The following is a 22,598-nucleotide window of genomic DNA, read 5'->3' as shown; positions in this document are numbered from 1 at the left end:
GCTGGCTCACCGTCTCAGATTCCTTAAAAGACCCAGGTTGGCAGTGTAGCGGATAAGAGTGTCAGGCTGGGACCTGGGAGAGATATGAGTTCAAGTCCCATTCCTCGGCCATGAAGCCCGATGGGTGAGCTTCAGGCGCCAGTCACTGCCTTATTTCAGCCTCATTGACCTTACAGAGTTGTCGTAGGGATTGAATCAGGTGTCAGGGAAAGAACAACGTGTGGCACCTCCTTGGAGGAAAAGGTGGGATATAAATGGAATACACAAATAATAAATAAGTAAGAGGAGCTCCGTGGACAAAGAGGTGCTTTACAAACAGCCCCTGCCCAAGAGCTTAACCTGAGAGAGACACTTATTTGACTTGTAGAACACATGTGCCTCTGAGTATGCGCAGAGTGGCTTTCCCCCACATCACTGAGCTAACCAGAGCCTGCTCCTCCCCTTTCCCTCAACACATATCTGGGATGAGGCGATGGAGTGTCTTCTTCAGAGAACTTCCTTTCCACTGAGGCCCCGTCCGACTTGAGCTTCCCTCCCGACCAAAAACCAAGGAGGAAGCAAAAAAAAAACCCAAGAACTCTGGCCAATATAAGTTTCAGTAGTGGGAGTGGTCCCTACTCACAATTGTAGTCAATTGTAACAAAAACTAATCCATTCAAAAGTATGTATTCTGACAAGGATACAAACTCAAATAGAGATTACAAACTCAAACTCATAAAGATATGTATAACACAATAATTCGTTACAGAATGAGAGATAAGAGTTTATGAGTAGAGATAAGTTCATGTTAGTCCATAGTCAGATTCGACGTGAAGGTCTGAGTTTCACTCACTGAGCAGAAGTCAATTATGGAACAGAAACCAGGACGGGGCCCTCTTTCGACGTATTCATCTTCATCAGCTAATTTTTTAAAGGGTCGTGTAAGTTTGAAGACTTTCAGATAAATATATCCTGTTATTTTCTACGTTTCTAAGAGATAACAACTACGTGTGGCCTGAGTTCTTGGTGTGCTTTTTTCTTGGTATATTTAATAACAAGAACTCCAATTAATTTAACGTTAGAAACCAAGAAGGAGCTTTCACAAACAGCCATATATTTATTGATTCAGGTGTTAAAACAAATGTTTTAGTGGATAAACAAGCCACGAAATGTGAACACGCAGTATAAAATGCTGGATTTCGGGGAAATATCACCCCCCCCCCAGTAGTCTACTAATTTGAGGTTGGGGAGGGACAAATGTGTTTAGCACTGCCATTTCCACGCAGAGGCAAATTCTAATCCGGATGGAAGTTTGGAGTGGTGGCACCCTAAAGCCGGAAACTGGCTGGCATGAGAGGCCTTTTGGATAGGAAAGGAAGTTGCTTTTGTGCCTGAAACTGAGCATAATTTCTGCTCTTCAATGCCTCGCCTCTGCCAAGTTGCATCAGCGCAGGCCACCTCTGCGTTTCTGGGGTCCAACAAAGGCCACCTTCCCCAACCCCTCGCCAGTGAATTTTTATCCAATATTAGATACCATATTCTAATATGAAGTGTCGGGCACACCAGAAGCCTGGCTAAATCTAAACACATTGTCTGGCTTGAATCATAGACGTGCAAAGTTGGAAGGGATCCCACAAGGTCATCCATCCCAGCCCCCTGTGATGCAGCAATTCTGCAGCAGAAGATAAATTGCAGAACCTGGTCGGGAGGGGAGGGGAGGAGGAAACACGGCCGCCTCTTCTTAACACTGCATTTTCCGCACGGCCCTGGTGAACTTCTTCAGCTCCTTCTCCCCCCGCCGCCACCTCCTGACCCAGGAGAGGACGAGCCGGCCAGCTACCCTGTGCCCCATGGCAAGGACCACGGACCCAGGCCCTGCCGCCGTCACTTCCTCGCAGGAGCAGGCCTCTCCGTCGGTCAGCCACAGAACCGGCTTCTTCAGCTCTTCCTCCGACCAGCCGTCCTGCCTGTAAAGGGTGCGCCCCCGGAGGTCAGGGGTCACCTGGAGGTCCCCGTCGATGGCAGATGAAGATTTGATGCTCATTTTTAAGGCTGCGGGAGACAGGGAGACATGGGGGAAAGGGACAGGGTTAATGGGAAGGCTCCTCTGCAAGTTGGGTTTTTTCCCTCCTCGCTCCCTGCCATCAAGGGCTGCCCCTGCAATTCCTGTACCCATAGCTGTCAACTTTTCCCTTTTCTTGCGAGGAATCCTATTTGGAATAAGGGAATTTCCCTTAAAAAAAAGGAAAAAGTTGGCAGCGATGCAGGTACCATTTCCGGTGGCCATTGGCTAGGACCCCCCGACCACGACCTCCATAGAATCATAGAATCATAGAGTTGGAAGAGACCACAAGAGCCATCGAGTCCAACCCCCTGCTAAGCAGGAAACACCATCAGAGCACTCCTGACATATGGTTGTCAAGCCTCTGCTTAAAGACCTCCAAAGAAGGAGACTCCACCACACTCCTTGGCAGCAAATTCCACTGTCGAACAGCTCTTACTGTCAGGAAGTTCTTCCTAATGTTTAGGTGGAATCTTCTTTCTTGTAGTTTGGATCCATTGCTCCGTGTCTGCTTCTCTGGAGCAGCAGAAAACAACCTTTCTTCCTCCTCTATGTGACATCCTTTTATATATTTGAACATGGCTATCATATCACCCCTTAACCTCCTCTTCTCCAGGCTAAACATGCCCAGCTCCCCTCCGTATGCCTCTTCACCAGGGCTGGATTTCGGTTTGATGATGCCCTAAGCTCTTGAAGGTAATGGGGCCCTTGATACGTCCAGCTGTCCTTTGTCAACAACAAATAGTGTTGAATATATGCTATCTGGTAATTTATGGACCCAATAGGTATCTCAAGCCATTTGCACATAACAAAATATGCATTTTATCAAAGTAATTGTTGAACTGAAATACAGTTAAGAAGTACATTAATAGTGAAATAATTAAGCTCTAACTTAAAATGATTTTTTATTCATAACAAACTTAATAATGCAAACACATTGGCATTTGGCGATAACAAACGTTCCTTTAGAAACACAATTTGCAAAGACTCATAACCTAGTCTCTAGAAACTTGCTATAACATGAAATAATGACAGGTGTAAATATATGATGCAAACTACAAATAATGATAAATAGCAGAATGTAGAAATGAGCAAACCAGTGATATTTTAGGGAGCAGGCTAGCAGGCGGGGCCCATGACTTACATCATAGGAGCCTACACAACACAAAACACTGTTGCTGTATGTAGGTTTTATTTTATTTGTTTCTTATCTTATATTTTGGAAAGGTACATCCAGGTTTTCCCCCCTTTACATTTTTGGGGGGCCCCCAAGAGAGTGGGGCCCTAAGCTATAGCTTGTTTAGCTTATACGTAAATCCGGCACTGCTCCTTATAGAATTACAAGGTTGGGAGGGACCCAAAGGTCATCTAGCCCAACCCCCCACAATGCACGAACCACGGCTAATTTGGGGCAGGCAGGCAGGGTTGTAGATGATGATTACATTCACAACCGTGGCTTGAAACACAGCAATATCATTCCATCCACTGTTGCATTTCAAGCTGCATTTGCACAGAGAGGTGTTTTCTGTTATTTATCAATCAAATTTATATACTACCAGCCCTCTAAATGGCTCTTAGGGGGTGTCCACATTGTGGCTTACCCCGTATCCAGTTTTGTAATTGGTTTGATGAGGTGGGGGGGCATCAAAAAGCAGCACTAGCCAAGAAACTACAAAACCGATATGGATTTTGCTGAACGTCTTGCGAATGTGGCTTCAAAAATTAGATAATAAAAAATAATAATAAATTTTTATTTATACCCCACCCTTCCCGGTTCAGAAAACAGGGCTCAGGGCGGCTAACAAGAAATTTAAAACACTTAATTGTTGCAACAAAAAACAGTGTAAAATACAGTATAAAATGTAATTAACAATAAATTCAGAATTCAAAAATCAATTTAGGGGGGAAATCCATACAATAAGCATTAGATGATCACCAGGGCTAGCTGGCTAAATTAGTCCTATTTGGGCCAGCAAGGAGACCAGGGGAGAATTAGCTGTGGGATCTCAGAGCGGGTAATCTTCACAAAAAGGGGGAGGGGGGAGGAAGGGGAATAAAAGATGCGGAATAATTGGTAACGGGAGCATATTCTGAGTCAATGCGCCAGTTGAACAACATTCGTGAGTGCAATGAATGAATTGGCCTTCCTTCTTCTCTCCCCAGGCACTTCCCAAACCACTTCTGGGGATCCCCCAGTAATTTGGGGGTTGAAGGAGAAGAGAAGGAAGTGCCATTGCACTTCTGGGCGGTTTTCCATTCACGTGATTTTTTCTCCCCAGACATACAGCACCACTTTTCCCCGGCCAGCACACAGAACGAGAGACTCACCAAAGTCCTGGCTGCAGACATTCTCCAGGAATTCCTTCTCCCCAATCTCAGTATGCAGACAGGCAGCACACACTGTGTCTGGAGGAGCAAAGGAGATATATCCTAAATATACCCAGCTCCTTCAACCGTTCCTCATCAGGCATGGATCCCGGGCGCTTGGTCCATCTTGTTCGCCCTCCTCTGCACACCTCCCAGCTTCTCAACATCCTTCTTCAATTGAGGTGCTCAGAAATGGACGCTGCCTTTCCCAATTGAATGACAGCATACATATGCTGATATCTGTCGGGGCAGGTACCCAGTTGACCAGGTCGCACTGATTTATTTTATGCCTTGCGTTTCTGTTTTGTCTATTGCACTTGCTTAAGGAAATAATATGTCCGACCTGCCTCTCCAAGGAGCTCAAGGTGCTGCACGCAGTTCTTTCCCCTCCTCATTTAAAACCCCGATAACAACTCTGCGAGGTAGACTGGGCTGAGAGAAGCCAGCAAAGGGCGCCCAAGGGAGCTTCATGGCCGAGGGAGGGTGTGTGATGGCCTGGGGCTCGGGCTTGGGCTCGGAACCAGAGGAGACTCAGTCCGCATCTGATCCTCTGCCTCAGGCATCATCTGAACCAAGTCTGGGGCCTGATTTTGAAGAGCCCCAGTCTGCACAGGTTCCCCTGCAACAAGCACCAGCTGGGCCGAGTCAGGGGCCTGAGCCTGCCCTGGCTCCAGATGCGGGGATGACCTCGTTGCCTCCAGCTGGGCCATCACTTACAGCTGCTCCACTACTGGTTGGGTCAGGGGAGGCTGAGGCGGCCTCTGGGTCTAGTAACCCACCGACGTCTCCCGAGCTGCAGAGACTCAGGTCTGAGAGAAGGAGAGACCTGAGTACTCGCAGGAGGAGTGCTCGCCTTCGGGCGAGACAGGGAGGTGAGTCACCGGGGGATCAGGACCGACCGTTACCCCGACAAAGATAAAAGGCTGTCGGACCCTGCCCCAGGTTGTGGGAGCAACATTGCTGTATGCTAGATCCTGCCTGAGATCCTGTGCCTGTTTTCCTGCCTCGTGTCCTGCCTTGGCCATGTCGGACTGAGGTCCTGGACCGCGTTTCACGGGTTACCAGCACAGGGTGCGTGATTCGAACCCATGTCTCCCAAGTCCTTGTCCGACCCTCTGAGGGAAGCAGTGAGGGGGGGAAGGCAGCTCAGAGGGAAGGGAGAACTGGGCTGCTTGTGCCCCTTGCCCTGGTCCTCCCTGGGGCTTTTGCACCCCGGCCACCCGGCCCGCTCACCTCTCGCCTACCTTCTTTTGGAAGCCGCACCCTGTCGGCCGGGCCGGCAGGCGGGACGCAGAGCTCGTTCCCCCGGGGGAAGCGGCTGCAGTTGAGCATCTCCGGCCAGGGGAAGCCGAAGGCGGCCATGACGGGGGTGCAGCCGTCCCGGACGGCCTCGCAGAGGGAGCGGCAGGGGAAGATGGGCTCGTCCAGCTCGCTGATGCAGACGGGGGCGAAGAGAGAGCAGAGGAACTTCTTGGTGTCTCGGTGGCACTGCTTGGTGAGGAGGGGCACCCAGGAGGCGGCCTGTTGCAGCGCCTCCTTCATGGTCTCGTGGCCCAGGAGGTTGGGCAAGCGCATCTCGCTGTAGCCCACGCCGTGGCACAGGCTCATGCTGCTGGGCACGGGCTTGCAGCTGCTGCGGCGGCTGCTCTGCTGGGCCAGCTGGTAGGCGAAGGAGGGCGAGGAGGAGCAGGAGGAGGGGAAGGAGCAGCTCCAGGCGGCCAGGAGGAGAGCAAGTGGGATCGGGACCTCCATCAGGAGCCTGGAGGGGAAAGAGAGAACTACAGTGGTACCTTGGTTCTCAAACGCCTTGGTACTCAAACACCGAAAACCAGGAAGGAAGTGCTCCCTCCACCACAAAAGAACAGATAATAAAACAAATCACCTCGCATATAAAATAAAATTCTTCCATATATCGGGACTTCTGTCATCCTCGATAGGGGTCCATCATTACCTTGTTGACTGCATAATTGCATTTTTTAAACTTACTGTCAATTGTCCACATTCTTGGTAGAATATATCATTGCAGAAGTTGTTCAAAACATGTCAAAGATTTTATCTGACAACAATGTTCTTTTAAATATAATTGGAATCATTCTTTGTTAAATTATTGGTTTGACTGATTCCTAATTTTCCCTGTCATCTTTGCCAAGTCTACATAGTCAAATAACTTTGCCTGCAATTCCAATTTAGTTGGTATTTTATCTCCCTTCCACCACCTAGCTATTAACATTCTCGCCGCAGCAGTTGCGTACATAAATACCTTTCTTAATTCTTTCGCTATATCTGCAGCAATAATACCTAACATGAAGGCTCCCAGCTTTTTGATTTGAACTTTTTTGAAAGCTCATTAGAGATGATTTCCCAAAAGTTTTTTTAAATCTTTATGACATTTCTACCACATGTGATACATTGTTCCCTCTGATTCTTTAACATCTCCAGCAAAGATTTGAGCTGGTTTTATACATTTTCGCCAGTTTGCTTGGTGTAACGTACCGTCGGTAGAACATCTTCATAGAATTTTCTTTTAAAATATAGCAAGCCATAAACTTTAAGTCATTTCTCCAAAGCTTTTCCCAAGAGGCCATTCATAATAATTAGTATTATGAGATGATTACACCTGCCGTTATCTATTCAACGGCTCTGAGGGTGTGATCGAAGCAGGGATGGGATAGAGGTTTGGGGGCTAAGCATGGAGGAGCAGGGTTGTGGAAAGTAAACTTGAAATTTACAGACTGCATATTATTGAGAGAGAATTAAATGAAAATGATGTATAGATGGTATATATCACCAGTTAATTGGCAAAAATGTATAAATAAGAAAGAGTGTTGGAGGTGCGAAGCAGAAGGTACGTTTTATCATATGTGGTGGGATTGCAAAAAGGCAAAAGCTTATTGGGAAATGATATATAATGAGTTGAAGAAAATGTTGAAAATAACGTTTGTAAAAAAAACCAGAAGCCTTTCTACTAGGTATCTTAGGCCAAGATATACTGAAAGAAAAGAGGACTTTATTTATGTATGCCACTACAGCAGCGAGAATGTTGATTGCACAAAATTGGAAGACTGGAGAAATACCAACTAAAGAACAAGAGAAGTTGATGAATTATGCAGAACTGGCAAAAATGGCAGACAGACTAAGAGAAAAAGGCAACAGAGACTTTGGAAAAGAATGGGAACCATTTATATTATACTTGCAGAAACAAAGAAAGTCTTGATGGCAGGATTTAAATAAACTTTCACATCATTAGTCTTAGAAAATGTGTAGAAGATAGAGAAATAATATGGTGTACTTATTTTCATCTTTATGTTTTTAGGTTAGATGTTATTGTATAAATATGTTATTAGTATTATTTTCTTTTAGGAGGGAGCAAAGTGGGTGAAAGGAGAAACAAGCCAGAAGCGGAAGTTGGGGGAAGCCCAGGAGGGGAGGAAGGAAGGAATGCATAGTAAATGTTATGAATATGAGATGTATGTAATGAATGAAAATGAAAAATGAAAATTTTTTTTAAAAAAAAAGCAGGAAGGAGCAGGGAAGGAGCGTTGGTGCAACTGTCACCAACCCAGCCTGATTAGGTTTTCACATAGGCAAATATAGCCAGGTCTCTGCTGCCATGGAGCTTACAGAAAAGCGCTTGGGTTCAAGAAGCAGGGGACAACTGGCGTCTGTGTGCTATTCTAGGCATGGGGAGCAGGGAGAAAGAAGGAACAGGAAGGAGACAAAGAGGGTTCAGCAAAGCAGGGGAGTGGAGTCAGGCAGAAATCCCACTGGGAGAGGACAATGTGCTACTAGAAGGCGGGGAGAGTTAAATATTTGGCATACAGTGGATATTTCAGGCATTGTTTTCCAGGCTTCTTACCTTTTCTTCCTTCCTCTGGCCCAGGCTTCCTCAAACTCGGCCCTCCAGATGTTTTGAGACTACAATTCCCATCATCCCTGACCACTGATCCTGCTAGCTAGGGGTCATGGGAGTTGTAGGCCAAAAACATCTGGAGGGCGAAGGTTGAGGAAGCCTGCTCTGGCCAGTTGGTTAGAGCCTGGTGCTGATAACGCCAAAGGTTGCAGGTTCGATCCCCATATGGGACAGCTGCATATTCCTGCATTGCTGAGGGGTGGACTGGATGATCCTCAGGGTCCCCTTCCAACTCTGAAATTCTATGTGTTGCCCCATAAGAGAACCATAACATATGGTTCCCTTAGCACAACATTCCCAATAATAATAATAATAATAATAATAATTTGTATCCCGCCCTCCCCTGACAAAGCTGGGCTCAGAGCGGCTAACATCATATAAAAATGCAATATACATAAAAACAAACAAACAATTGATTAAAATGCACCCCAAAATTATTTAAAATAAATTAAAATTAAAATTAGACTGGACAAATGGCCATCCTCAAGTTTAAATTGAAAGCGGTTAATATTCGCCAGGACCAACCATTTCCACTGATATTATAAGGACCTGTGAGCGGGCTGGGAAACCTCCTTCGTACTTGTTCATACAGACAGAAAATGAGTCAGACTGAACCCTGGCCAAAGGCCTGACAGAACAGTTCTGCCTTGCAGCCCCTGCGGAAAGATGTCAAATCTTGCGGGGCCCTGGTCTCTGGTGAGAGAGCGTTCCACCAGGCCGGGGCCACGACTGATAAGGCCCCGGCTCCGGTCAAGGCCAGTCTAATCTCCCTGGGCATCGGGATCTTCAGGGTGTTGTTATTTGTAGACCGTAAGGTCCTCTGTGGGGCATACCAGGAGAGGCGGTCCCGTAGGTACGAGGGTCCTAGGCCGTATAGGGCTTTAAAGGTTAAAACCAGCACCTTAAACCTGACCCTGTACTCCACCGGGAGCCAGTGTAGCTGGTATAGCACTGGGTGAATGTGATCCTGCAGCAAAGACCCTGTAAGGAGTCTCCTGCGACATTCGGTACCCGCTGGAGTTTCTGGGTCAGTTTCAAGGGCAGCCCTGCGTAGAGCGAGTTACAATAGTCAAGCCTGGAGGTGACCGTCGCATGGATCACTGTGGCCAGGTCAGGGCGGGAAAGGTAAGGGAGCAACTGCTTAGCTTGGCGGAGATGGGAAAATGCCCCCTTTGTATAGCTGCAATCTGCGCCTCCATAGAAAGGGAGGTGTCAAAGATTACACCCAAACTCTTGATGGAAGGCGCTGGCACTAGTTGCGCCCCCACAAAAGATGGGACGTCGGTCCATTTGGCTCCGAATTGCCCACCCAGCCTGGCAGTGTGTCCCCCAGGGCTTTGTGGAGAGGGAGCATTCCCAGCCCTACCTGGAGATGCGTGGGGTGGGTTGGGGTGCGACCCTGCCTCCTCCTTCTGCAAGCCAAGCAGCTGCCCTGCCTCTGAGCAACAAACTCCTTTTCTGCAGCTCCGCAATTTGCGCCTGGTTCCACGCTCGCAAGCTTCCCCCCAGTCTGGGGTTCTGCTTCAGCCCTTTGCCCTCCGTCTGACTTTCACCCCCTTTTAGAAAACCCTCCCCAAGTTAAGGTTTTACCTGGCTGGGTCTGGCTAGGCAGGAAGCCCTCCTGAAGCCAGGATGTTTTCAGGTCCTCTGGAGAGGCGAGGCTGCAGCAGCAGCAGCCAGGGATGCGTTTGGTCTTGAATGAGCAAGACGGGGAAATTTAACTGCAGGGAATCCGGTGGGGCTGTAAAAGGCGGAGGGGGGGGGGACCAACACCACCCTGTAATTATACTTTAGTTCTCTCTCCAGAACAATAAACTGGAGGCTCTTTGTTCCCCCCACCCACCCAAACTGAGGTCCCCCTCCTTCTCCTCCTAGTTTTGGCTAAGGCACATATGCCATGCTAAATGGTTTCTGCCTTGGAAAGCAAAAAAAAAACCCACTTCAGAGCAAAAGCCACTATCTCTCCCAGCCATCGGGGGAAAAGAGGTTGAAAACTTCAAGAGAAGAGAGGGAGGGAGACCCCAAACAGCAATGCATTTCCTTAAAAGCCTAGATAAGGAGGAATTCGCTTCTCAAAAGCTGCCTCCTCTTGCCCCCGAGCGCATTTAGTCTGCATACTTAGTCTGACATGTATCCCACTTCAGTGGGGCTTCCTCCCCGTTGAGCACGTCTAAGACCTCCGCCTTACAATCACTGTTTTTTCCTCTTTTCTCTTGCCAAGGTGAATAAGTCAATTAGGGAAATCTACCCTGAGGGAAGTCCAACATCTGCATGAATAACAGCGAGGCCCAGAAGGGCTCCAAAAGGAGCTCTCTGTTGGAGGTGGTCAAATGGCAAATGCAGTTCAGTGCAAACAAGTTTAAAATGATGTGCGTCGGTGCAATATATATATATATACATACATACATACATACATATATATATATTCCTAATTTCACATATTGACTCACGGGGCCTGAACTGGTGGTGATGGACCAGGAACAGGAGCCCGGGTTCACAGCAGAGAGCTCAGTGAAAATGTCAACCCAGTGAAACAGGCAAATCCCATGTTAGAGATAATTAGGAAAGACAATTAAAACTGCCGATATCACAGTGCCATTATGCGAGTCTATTGTGTGACTGCATTTTGAGTGCTGTGTACAGTTCTGGTTGCTTTGCCTCTAAAATATTATTGTAGAGTTGGAAAAGGTTCAGAAAGCAGTGACCAAAATGATTATCAGGATAGAGGGACTCTCCTGTGAAAAGAAGTCTGCTTTGAGACTTTGTAGTTTAGAGGAAAGGTGAGCGTGAGACAACATGGCAAAGGTTTATGCAGTTGTGCCAGGCATGGAGGAAGTGGACAGAATAAAGTTGTTCCCCCTCTCTCATTATACTGGAACCGGTGAATATTCGGTGAAGCTGAATGTTGGGAAATCCAGGACAGATAAAAAAGGGACTTTTTCATGCAGCACAGGGTTAAACTGTGGAACTCTCTCCCACAGGAAACAGTGATGGCCACCAAACTGGATGGCTTTAAAAGAGGACTAATCAGGTTCATGGCGAAGGCAGCCAATGGCTAGTGTTGTAAACAAAAATCTGCCCTTTCCCCCAAGAGCCCCTATAGAGTCCTTACATAGCTTCTCTATTGGTAGGAGAAAATAACAGAGGCCAACCAGAGAATATTGAGAAGAAAAGCAGCTAGTAAGCCTGATCTTTATTTTTCTGTTGCAACAGGGTCCTCACTCACCACACGCAGGAGGGAGGAGGAACCCAGAACAATAGTGCGCAAGGCCTTATATGGACAATTTAAATTCCCTGCCCTGGAGCTCAAGACCACCCCCCCAGATACATCATACCTACATCACAGAAAAGGCGGTCTACAGCAGAAATCTGAGTGCTTTGTTTATCTCGTCTGACAGGTTACCTGTTTAATGGTCACTTGACTGGATTGCCTGGGGAGCCTGGCCAGTCTTTTGTAATGACAAATACTTAGTTCCTGAGCCAGGTCACAGGCTCACACCCTATTCATATCTTAAATGTGCCCTTAAGACAGGATTTGTTAAGCAAAAGACAATGGGGAGGCGTTTCCATTTTCGTTTGACCCTGCAGAGAAAACATTTGCTCAGTTTGGGAATCAAAATGGTTTCAGGTCGGTCTTCCTGTGCTGATCTATGTACGCGCTTGGTTGGTACACTTATGAACGTTTAACATATATCTAAGACCTCAAAATTCCTATCACACTAGCAGCCACAATGGCTTTGTGGCCAGAAGCAGTATGTCTCTGAATATCATTTGCAGATGGGGAATATCGCAGGTGGAGAGAATAACCTTGCGCTGGAGTCTTGCTTGTATGTTTTCCACAGGCATCAGGCTGGCCACGGTGAAAGCAGGATACTGAACTAGATGGGCACTTCTTGTGTACTTAGGGTAATGTTTAAAAATGTGAGGACAACGTGCAGTGGAGAGGGAAGGTCAGTTAACTGGAATAAGGGCTAATGAATCTGTGTACATAAAGATTAAAGGACAAAGGGATTCATTCGTGGAGAAAAAGAGGTGATACTTGTCATGTTTCGGTTCATCATCTTGAGTCAACATCGAAGAATACTGCTGTCCTTTTCCAAACTATATACAGTGGTACCTTGGTTCTCAAACGCCTTGGTTCCCAAACACAGAAAACCCGGAAGTAAGTGTTCCGTTTTTCGGGAGCTAAACGTCTGATACGGCTGTCAGCTATTGTTTCCGGGGCGCCTGCACCAATCAGTAACTGCGCCTTGGTTTTTGAACATTTCGGAAGTCAAACGGACTTCCAGAATGGGTTAAGTTTGGCGCTTTTGTTTTTGCTATTTATTTTGTGCTTTTGTTTTTGAGGCTTTTTTGGTTAGTTTGCTTTTGTGACTGTGGAACCCAGTTCAGCTACTGATTGATTGTGTGACTGTGGAAATGAATAAAAGCCCCCTGTCCAAAGAATGACTATCATCAGTGCAGGTAAGGAAAAAAATTAATTTTAATCTTTATCATCTACAATAATGTCTTATTTATTTTATAGTACAGAACATTGTTTATTGCTTTCATTTTATGGATCAGTGGTCTCGTTAGATAGTAAATTCATGTTAAATTGCTGTTTTAGGGGTTGTTTTTAAAAGTCTGGAACGGATTAATCCGTTTTGCATTACTTTCTATGGAAAGCACGCCTTGGTTTTGGAACGCTTTGGTTTTGGAACGGACTTCCGGAATGCATTATGTTTGAGAACCAAGGTACCACTGTACAGGAAGCCCTTGACTTATGCGGGCATTATGTTCCAGAGATAGTGCCCAAACCAAAATCACATATAGTCGAAACACGTTGGGTGCAATGGCGGGTGGGATTGCCAAAGCATCCACCCCCTTTCAATTTTTTCCTCAAGCACATAAAGTTGAAGGCACACAAGTTGGTGGCTTTATCCCTGATCTTACCAATGTGGCGCTCAGGGCTAAGATCAGAAAAAAGAAAGACCCCCAAGGGGGTCTACAGAAGAACTCAAGAGAACAGGCAGAGGGGTTTTCTCTCCAGTCCGGTTTGGAGATAAAGCTCTGGGAACTTGGCTGAGCACTTCTGGTGGCTTCGTAGAGTGCATCTGGCCAACAATCCACCCCTAGGTTTAAATTATGCACTGCCTGAAGTACTACCTCAGACCCTACAACATTTCTCTGATGAAAATAGGGACGTCCTATTTAACCATAACCGTAATTTTATTATGCATATGTCACCCATTAAACATTTAAAAAACTTGCCTATGCAAGGCTGCCTTCAGGTGTCTTCTAAAGGTTCTGTAACTTATCTCTTTGGCGATGAAGGTGGCGCTGTGGTCTAAACCACTGAGCCTAGGGCTTGCCAATCAGAAGGTCGGCGGTTCGAATCCCCGCGATGGGGTGAGCTCCCGTTGCTCGGTCCCTGCTCCTGCCAACCTAGCAGTTCGAAAGCATGTCAAGTGCAAGTAGATAAATAGGTACTGCTCCGGCAGGAAGGCAAACGGCGTTTCTGTGCGCTGCTCTGGTTCGCCAAAAGCGGCTTAGTCATGCTGGCCACATGACCCGGAAAAACTCACTGTGGACAAACGCTGGCTCCCTCGGCCTGTAAAGCGAGATGAGCGCCACAACCCCAGAGGAGTCCACAACTGGACATAACTGTCAGGGGTCCTTTACCTTTTCACCTTTATACCTGCCAACATTTATCTGATGAAAACAGGGGTGTCCTAAAGAAAAGTGAACCACCCTGAAACCTCTGGGTATAGGGTGGTTTGTTTTTTTGTTTATAAAATGAAAGAATGAATGAATATTCCAGGATCAAATAAGAAGGTGGGACGGTTTCTGCAAAACCAGGACTGTCCCTGGAAAATAGGGACTCTTGGAGCAGGGGTAGGTAACCTTAAGCCCAGGGGCCGGATGCGGCCCAATTGCCATCTCAATCCGGCCCACAGACGGTCCAGGAATCAGTGTGTTTTTACATGAGTAGAATGTGCCCTTTTATTTAAAATGCATCTCTGGGTTATTTGTGGGGCATAGGAATTTGTTCATTCCCCCCCGCCCCAATATAGTCCGGCCTCCCACAAGGTCTGAGGGACGGTGGACCAGCCTACAGCTGAAAAAATTTGCTGACCCCTGAGTCTTGAAGGGTCTGCTTCCTTTGCTCTGTCCTGAAGCTTCGCTGGATAATAATAATAATAATAATAATAATAATAATAATAATTTTTATTTATATCCCGCCCTCCCCAGCCGAAGCCGGGCTCAGGGCAGCTAACAACAGTAAAACAGTACAAAAGTACAGCACAAACAACACTCTAAAATCATTCATTATAAAATTAATTCAAATCAAGCCACTGGCAACCATTGGGCCAGAGCTCCGCGAAGATTGCCGAGGGAGGGAGTCAGGCTGTGCCCTGGCCAAAGGCCTGATGGAACAGCTCTGTCTTGCAAGCCCTGCGGAAAGATGTCAAGTCCCGCAGGGCCCTGGTCTCTTGTGACAGAGTGTTCCACCGGATCGGAGCCACAGCCGAGAAAGCCCTGGCTCTAGTTGAGGCCAGCCTAACTTCTCTGTGGCCTGGGACCTTCAAGATGTTTTTATTTGAAGACCGTAAGTTCCTCTGTGGGGCATACCAGGAGAGGCGGTCCCATAGGTACGAGGGTCCTAGGCCGTATAGGGCTTTGAAGGTTAAAACCAGCACCTTAAACCTGATTCTGTACTCCACCGGGAGCCAGTGCAGCTGGTATAGCACCGGGTGAATGTGATCTCGCAGCGAGGACCCCGTAAGTCTCGCTGCAGCGTTCTGCACCCACTGGAGTTTCTGGGTCAGTCTCAAGGGCAGCCCCACGTAGAGCGAGTTACAATAATCCAGTCTGGAGGTGACCGTCGCATGGATCACAGTGGCTAGGTCAGGGCGAGAGAGGTAAGGAGCCAACTGCTTAGCTTGGCGGAGATGGAAAAATGCCGCCTTTGTTATAGCTGCAATCTGCGCCTCCATGGAAAGGGAGGTGTCGAAGATTACACCCAAACTCTTAACGGACGGTGCTGGCACTAATTGCGCCCCTGCAAGAGATGGGAGTTGCCCCCCAATCCCTTATCGTCCCATCCCAGCCACGGGACCTCTGTCTTCGAAGGATTTAGCTTCAACCGGTTCCCACGTAACCATCCAGCCACAGCTTCCAAACATCTGGTCAGTGTGTCTGGGGCCGAGTCAGGATGGCCATCCATCAACAGATAGAGTTGGGTGTCATCGGCATACTGATGGCAACCCAGCCCAAAACTCCGGACAAGCTGGGCGAGGGGGCGCATAAAGATGTTGAAAAGCATTGGGGAGAGTATCGCACCCTGAGGTACTCCACACACCAAGGAGTGGCGCGATGACAATTCCCCCCCAAGCGCCACCCTCTGTCCCCGACCAGAGAGAAATGAGCGCAGCCATTGAAAGACTGTGCCCTGGATCCCCATGTCGGCAAGGCGGTGGTCCAGGAGTTCGTGATCGACCATGTCGAAAGCTGCTGACAAATCTAGAAGAATCAGCAGCCCCAACCCGCCTTGATCCAGCTGTCTATGAAGATCATCTGTTAGGGCAACCAGAGCCGTCTCGGTCCCATGACCAGCGCAGAAGCCAGACTGGAATGGATCCAGAGCCGATGTTTCATCCAGAAACCCACCAAGCTGTTCAGCAACCGCTCTCTCAATCACCTTACCCAGGAACGGAAGATTCGAAACCGGCGGTAATTGGATAGTTCTAAAGGATCTAATGATGTTTTCTTTAAGAGCGGGCGCACCACTGCCTCCTTCAGTTCCCCTGGGAATGTCCCCGTGCCAAGGGACAAATTGATGATATCCCCCAGGAGGGCCCGCACCTCGACTGGACATGCTCTAATCCGCCAAGACGGGCACGGGTCGAGAGGACAGGTGGTGGGCTTTCCTGCTCGGAGAAGTCTGTCCACATCGGCTGGGGATATCCGGTCGAAGTGGTCCAATACTGGACCCGAGGACAGTCGAGGGGCCTCCAGTTCCTTTATTGTATCCAAACTGGCAGGGAGGTCATGGCGGAGCAACAAGACCTTCTCCGCAAAAAAGCTCGCAAATGCCTCACAGCTGTGTGTCAAATTGTTATTTAAATTTGGCTGTCCCTCAAGGGACAGTTAAAGACCTGATTATACTAAATAATTGCGCCAGGGCGAGAGCTAGCGGATGCAATGGAGACCGAGAAGTAAGACTTCTTAGCGGTCTTCACTGCCATCTCATAGGTTTTCATAAAAACCCTATAAGATGTTCTTGAGGCTCCATCACGGGCACCCCACCATACTCGCTCTAGCCGTCTGAGGTCCCGCTTCATTTTCCGGAGCTCCTCGGTAAACCAGGGAGCCTGGTTTTTGCGGGGTCGCAGAGGGCGCCTAGGTGCGATCTCATCGATGGCTGCTAGGAGCTGGATATTCCAGCCCTCAACAAGCTCAGTCAATGAGTTGCCAGGGGGAGCAAGGTCCCGCAAGGCCTGACGGAATCTATCAGGGTCCATCAGCCTCTGCGGGCGAGCCCAAATCGGCTCGCCACCTAAGCAGGGTGGGGGTGGAAAATCAATCCTGGCTTTCAGAGCGAAGTGATCAGACCATGGCACCTTCATCGAAGGAGACATGATCACATCTATACCTACGCCAAAGATCAAATCCAGCGTGTGGCCTGCTTGATGTGTGGGGCCCGAAACAAACCGGGTGATCTCACTGGGGCATTTCTTCCTGGGAGGAGGAGGCTGCTGCAACCTGAAACCCAAACATCACCTGGCCGAGAGCAATCTCTCAAGGCTGCTGCCCCCTCCCACATTCCACCCCAAGAATTTCCAGAGCTGGAGGCAGCTCTCTCCTTTTAGCATCCAAGGCTAAGACAGCAGAGAGTCTTTTGACACATCTCTAGCCAGGCATTTTCATAAACATTCTGCACTGCTTTTAATGGTTTTTCGTTGGCATCGTGTACACAGTGCTGTACATTGCTCTGATATTTTATGAGATGGTGGTGCATAAATGCTTATAGGAAACCACAGGAGGGGAGAGTATTGCTCTTGGGCTCGGATCCTGCTTGCAGGCTTCTCATTGAGGCATCTGACTGGCCACTGTGAGAACAGGATGCTGGACCAGGTGGGCCTGATCCAACAGGCTCTCCTTATGTTATTTTGGTGGCAAACACCTTCATGGACTGTAGTCCATGAAAGCTTGTGCTATAACGTCACACAGCCTTTCCAGTCTCCAAGGGCGAAGGGACTCCAGGGTTCTGTTTCCTTTGGAAGAGGTCAGTGGAGACCTCTTTGTGTCTTTAGGATATGTGATTTAACTGACACATTTATGCAACCTGAGCATAGGATGGAGGGGCTCACAGTGCTAGCACTCCCATAGGTTCCCCCTTGGTTTTCCAAATTCTAGCACAGTGCTGTGATAAGAATTTTAAGGTCTAAAGGTAAAGGGACCCCTGACCATTAGGTCCAGTCCTGGCCGACTCTGGGGTTGTGGCGCTCATCTTGCTTTATTGGCCAAGGGAGCTGGCGTACAGCTTCCAGGTCATGTGGCCAGCATGACTAAGCCGCTTCTGGCGAACCAGAGCAGCGCACGGAAACACCGTTTACCCTCCCACTGGAGCGGTACCTATTTATCTACTTGCACTTTGATGTGCTTTCGAACTGCTAGGTTGGCAGGAGCAGGGACCGAGCAACGGGAGCTCACCCTGTTGCGGGGATTTGAACCGCCGACCTTCTGATCGGCAAGTCCTAGGCTCTGAGGTTTAACCCACAGCGCCACCCGTGTCCCTTTGTCTTAGATATGTAATAAATGTTCATAAAAGTACCAAGCAAACACATACATAAATAGGTATATAAACCACATGTCTGAAAACCCCACAGAAAAAAAGTCCTAAACAAATTGACCTCAATTATTTCTCTGCAAGGTCAAAGTGGAAAACCTCCCCATTGTCTTTTTACTTCACAAATCCTGTCTTAAGGGCACATTTAAGATATGAATAGGGTGTGAGCCTGTGACCTGGCTCAGGAACTAAGTATTTGTCATTACAAAAGACTGGCCAGGCTCCCCAGGCAATCCAGTCAAGTGACCATTTAGCCGGTAACCTGTCAGACGAAATAAACAAGTCACTCAGATTTCTGCTGTAGACTGTCTTTTCTGTGATATAGGTATGATGTATCTGGGGGGTGGTCTTAGGTTACACCCCTTCTGTGATGTATGTATGATGTATGGAGGGGTGGTCATGAGCTCCAGGGCAGGGAATTTAAATTGTCTATATAAGGCCTTGTGCGCCATTGTTCTGGGTTCCTCCTCCCTCCTGCGTGTGGTGAGTGAGGACCTTGTTGCAACAGATCAATAAAGATCAGGCTTACTAGCTGCTTTGCTTCTCAGTATTCTCTGCTTGGCCTCTGTTATTTTCTCCTACCAATAGGAGAACCAACATACGGACTCTATATGGGCTCTTGGGTACCCCATAAGGGAAAAAGAGCAGATTTTTGTTTACAACAAGACATCTTGTTGTGTCCTGCAGCTTCCAGCCTTCATCATCCAGTCTTTTTCCACTCTCTCACACAACAACCCCAGCTATCCTTCTTCCATCTACCAGCCAAGTAAAGGGGAAATGGCTACCCGCCCCCCTTTCCCAGAGAGCACCATCACTAGAACTGCAGCTCTTGAAACCTGGCACATTCTTTGAGATGCAGATGACTCCATTAAGCTGGCCAGCCAAAGCCAACCCCTTAACAAAGGAACTGGTTTGGCAGGCTCCACTGCCTTTCCTACTCAGTTCTAACCCTTGCTGGATGCAGGATCACAGGCTTGGAAGGAATCCAGGTGACCCCCACCCCCCAAAGAAAAACCCTTGTAACAATAAATCTGTAAGTGCTTAAAGTGCCACTAGATGCTTTGTCATCTAAGTATGTGACTAAACACAGACCACATGACCTTCCTTTTTTGCTTTTAACTTCCAGCCAGAGGAAGAGTTCTGGAAAGCTTGCCTGCCGTTAAGTCATCTTTTGGTTTGTGCTAAGAGATTTTACAGTTGGTTTTACAGGCATTGAGGATCCCTGGATTTATTATTTTCCTGATGGACCAAGAGCTTATGTCAGGGGTAGGCAACCTAAGGCCTGGGGGCCGGAAGCGGACCAGTCACCTTCTAAATCTGGCCCACGGACGGGAATCAGCGTGTTTTTACATGAGTAGAATGTGTCCTTTTATTTAAAATGCATCTCTGGGTTATTTGTGGGGCATAGGAATTTGTGGTCTGAGGGATAGTGGACCGGCCCACGGCTGAAAAAGGTTGCTGACCCCTGGCTTATATTGTTTCTTGCAATGCTGCCACCAGTGTTGGACAATTGTACCAGGGCTATCAGCAGCCACACTTTTGTCTTCAATTCTTCTTCTTTGAAGATCACTCGTAGCCGAGTAAGATTGTCTTTGTTATAAGAATTTTAAGGTCTTATATATATAAAATAAATATTCATAAATGTACCAAGCAAACACATACAAATATGTAAACCACATGTCTGAAACCCACAGAAAAGTACTGAAACCATTTTCTCTCTCCCAAAATGACCTCAAATCTTTCTCTGCAAGGTCGAAGGAAATGGGAAATCTCCCCATTGTCTCTGTGCTCACAAATCCTGCCTTAAGGGCACATTTAAGGTGTGAATAAGGTCAAGCAATGACCTGGATTCAGGAATTAAGTAGTTATAATAACAAAAGGGGACACGGGTGGCGCTGTGGGTTAAACCACAGAGCCTAGGACTTGCCATGACGAGGTGAGCTCCTGTTGCTCAGTCCCTGCTCTCCTGCCAACCTAGCAGTTTGAAGGCACGTCAGAGTGCAAGTAGATAAATAGGTACTGCTCCGGCAGGAAGGTAAACGGCATTTCCATGCGCTGCTCTGGTTTGCCAGAAGCGGCTTAGTCATGCTGGCCACATGACCCGGAAGCTGTATGCTGGCTCCCTCGGCCAGTAAAGCGAGATGAGCGCCACAACCCCAGTCGGTCACGACTGGACCTAATGGTCAGGGGTCCCTTTACCTTTACCTTTAATAACAAAAGAGTGGCCAAAACCCAGATAATGCAATCAATATAAAAGGATGTCACATAGAGGAGGGAGAAAGGTTGTTTTCTGCTGCTCCAGAGAAGCGGACACGGAGCAATGGATCCAAACTACAAGAAAGAAGATTCCACCTAAACATTAGGAAGAACTTCCTGACAGTAAGAGCTGTTTGACAGTGGAATTTGCTGCCAAGGAGTGTGGTGGAGTCTCCTTCTTTGGAGGTCTTTAAGCAGAGGCTTGACAACCATATGTCAGGAGTGCTCTGATGGTGTTTCCTGCTTGGCAGGGGGTTGGACTCGATGGCCCTTGTGGTCTCTTCCAACTCTATGATTCTATGATTCTAGGTAAATGGCAGACAGGAGATAAACAACACACTCAGGATTCTCTTTTAGACCGCCCTCTCTGATGTATGTATGATGTATTAGGAGAGGTGGTCCTGGGATACACCCCTTCTGTGATGTATGTATGATGTTTCTGGGGGTGGTCTGGAGTTTGAGGGTGGGCAATTTAAAAAGTATAAGGGCGGGCACACCTTTGTTCAGGGTTCCTCCCCCCTCCTGCGTGTGAGGGGAGCACCCTGTTGCAACAGCTTTAATAAAGATCAGGCTTACTAGCTGCTTTGCTTCTCAATATTCTCTAGTTGGTCTCTGTTATTTTCTCCTACTGATAGAGAACCTACAAAAGGACTCTATATGGGCTCTTGGGTACCCCATATGGGAAAAGGAGCAGTTTTTCCCCTCATAGCATCTTCCATGAACAGGGTCTTAACAATGAGTCGTAAGTGACTGTGGAGGCCAATTCTGGATCCACACGTCCTTCCACAGTGGGGACATAGGGTTCAAAGCCCATGACACCTTTGGTCAAGGCTGTTCTCCAACTGAAGCCCTTGCAGACAAGTGTTTCCCAATTGTCAGTGTTTATACTACATTTTTTTAGATTTGCCTTGAATATGTGCTGTTGCCTCTGGTGAGACGACACCTGTCACAGCCCTAGATAGCAAGCTCATCATCTATTACCCCACCAAAATTCCTCCGTAGAACAAAGGTGTCATGTGAATTCTGCCATAGCCAGATAGCAGCGGATATTTCTGCGTCTGAATCAGCCAAAGCAGACGGTTTTAGTTCTATCCCCCCAAAGGGGTGTTGTTCAATGTGACAGTAATGGAGATTTTTTCATCTAATAGGTTGAGATGGGTGTACTGTATAACTTTTTAAGGGCACTCAAAGAATCATGGACTTTATACACTTCCTTCCTGTGGTCTCCCTCAGGAGGCGGTGGACTCTCCTTCCGTGGAGGTTTTTAAGGAGAGGCGGGGTGGCCTGCTGTCAGGGGTGCTTTAGCTGAGATTCCTGCCTTGTGGGGATGGGGTGGACTAGAGGACCCCTGGGGTCCCTTCCCACTCCACGGTTATTAAGGCCCAGCATTTCCCCTCCTCTCTCTGCCCTTACTTCCATTTCTTATTCTTCCCACAGCCTGAATTGTAAGCTCCTTGGGGCATGGTCCTGCGGGACTGTGCAGAGGGTGGCGACTCAGGAAGAAGAAGTGGAGGCTCTGGAATTACTTGACAGTGAATTTGCTCTTCTTTCCTAAGGGACAAATAAGGGAATGATATTATTCCTCTGAATAAGAAGTCTATTTTCCTTGTTAAGTAACAATTAAGGCCTTGACATTAATGTTTATTCTTATTACAATTAAGGCATTGACATTAATGCTTAATCCTATTTTTATTATCAATACGATTAAGGCCTTGACATTAATGTTTATTATAATTATTATTATTATTACAATTAGGGCCTTGACATTATTCAGGCCTTGACATTAATGTTTTTTTTAAAAAAATTATTATTATTAATATTAATTATTACAGTTAGGGCCTTGACATTAATGTTTATTATTATTATTATTAATTACAATTAGGGTCTTGACATTAATGTTTATTCCTATTATTATTCTTGTTATTAATTATTATTACAATTAGGGTCTTGCCATTAATTCCTATTATTATGCCCGCCCTCAGCGAGCATGCGCACTCGCCGCCGTACGATTTCTCCCTGGGAAACGCCTTTTCTCCGACTGCGCACGCGCGGCTGGTTGGCGCGTCCGGAGGGAAAACAAAAAAACAAACGCCCCCCAAGCTCCTCCCCCTATTCCTCCTGTTCCGCATCACGTGAGCTCGCCTCCCTCCTCCCTCGCCCGGCCTTCGCCTGCCCCGGATGTTGTAGCCGCG

At 47.4% G+C, this 22,598-nt stretch overlaps 2 protein-coding genes across 4 annotated transcripts in view; both read right to left on the bottom strand.

The window, feature by feature from the left end:
- RNF121 (ring finger protein 121) overlaps window positions 1-22,598 on the bottom strand; it is a 188,153-nt gene that overhangs the window by 18,951 nt on the left and 146,604 nt on the right. The window lies entirely within an intron of this gene.
- On the bottom strand, window positions 636-21,860 carry LOC308475311 (secreted frizzled-related protein 2-like). 3 transcript variants are annotated; one of them, XM_081002387.1, is made up of 4 exons: window positions 21,820-21,860; window positions 5,653-6,167; window positions 4,370-4,447; window positions 636-2,031 (listed from the first exon to the last, which is right to left on the bottom strand). In XM_081002387.1, the coding sequence occupies exons 2-4, from the start codon at window positions 6,158-6,160 to the stop codon at window positions 1,721-1,723; spliced, it is 897 nt and encodes a 298-aa protein (XP_080858513.1). In that variant the 5' UTR covers window positions 6,161-6,167; window positions 21,820-21,860; the 3' UTR covers window positions 636-1,720. The 3 variants fall into 3 exon arrangements, with proteins under 3 accessions (XP_080858513.1, XP_080858514.1, XP_080858512.1); XM_081002388.1 differs by lacking the exon at window positions 21,820-21,860 and adding an exon at window positions 10,437-10,492; XM_081002386.1 differs by lacking the exon at window positions 21,820-21,860 and adding an exon at window positions 9,909-10,055.

Source organism: Podarcis pityusensis (genome assembly GCF_964106645.2).
Source record: "Podarcis pityusensis genome assembly, chromosome: 4".
Taxonomy (NCBI): Eukaryota; Metazoa; Chordata; class Lepidosauria; order Squamata; family Lacertidae; genus Podarcis; species Podarcis pityusensis.
Note: the sequence above shows the minus strand (reverse complement) of the source record. Positions and strands in the feature narration are given on the sequence as shown.

What these genes read in the sequence shown, in the direction of transcription:
- LOC308475311 (XM_081002387.1), bottom strand. Translation starts at nt 6,160, where the DNA reads ATGGAGGTCCCGATCCCACTTGCTCTCCTCCTGGCCGCCTGGAGCTGC. An exon ending in GGTGCGGCTTCCAAAAGAAG is followed by an intron (nt 4,448 to 5,652) that starts GTAGGCGAGAGG and finishes TTGCTCCTCCAG; the next exon opens with ACACAGTGTGTGCTGCCTGT. An exon ending in TGTCTGCAGCCAGGACTTTG is followed by an intron (nt 2,032 to 4,369) that starts GTGAGTCTCTCG and finishes TGTCTCCCGCAG; the next exon opens with CCTTAAAAATGAGCATCAAA.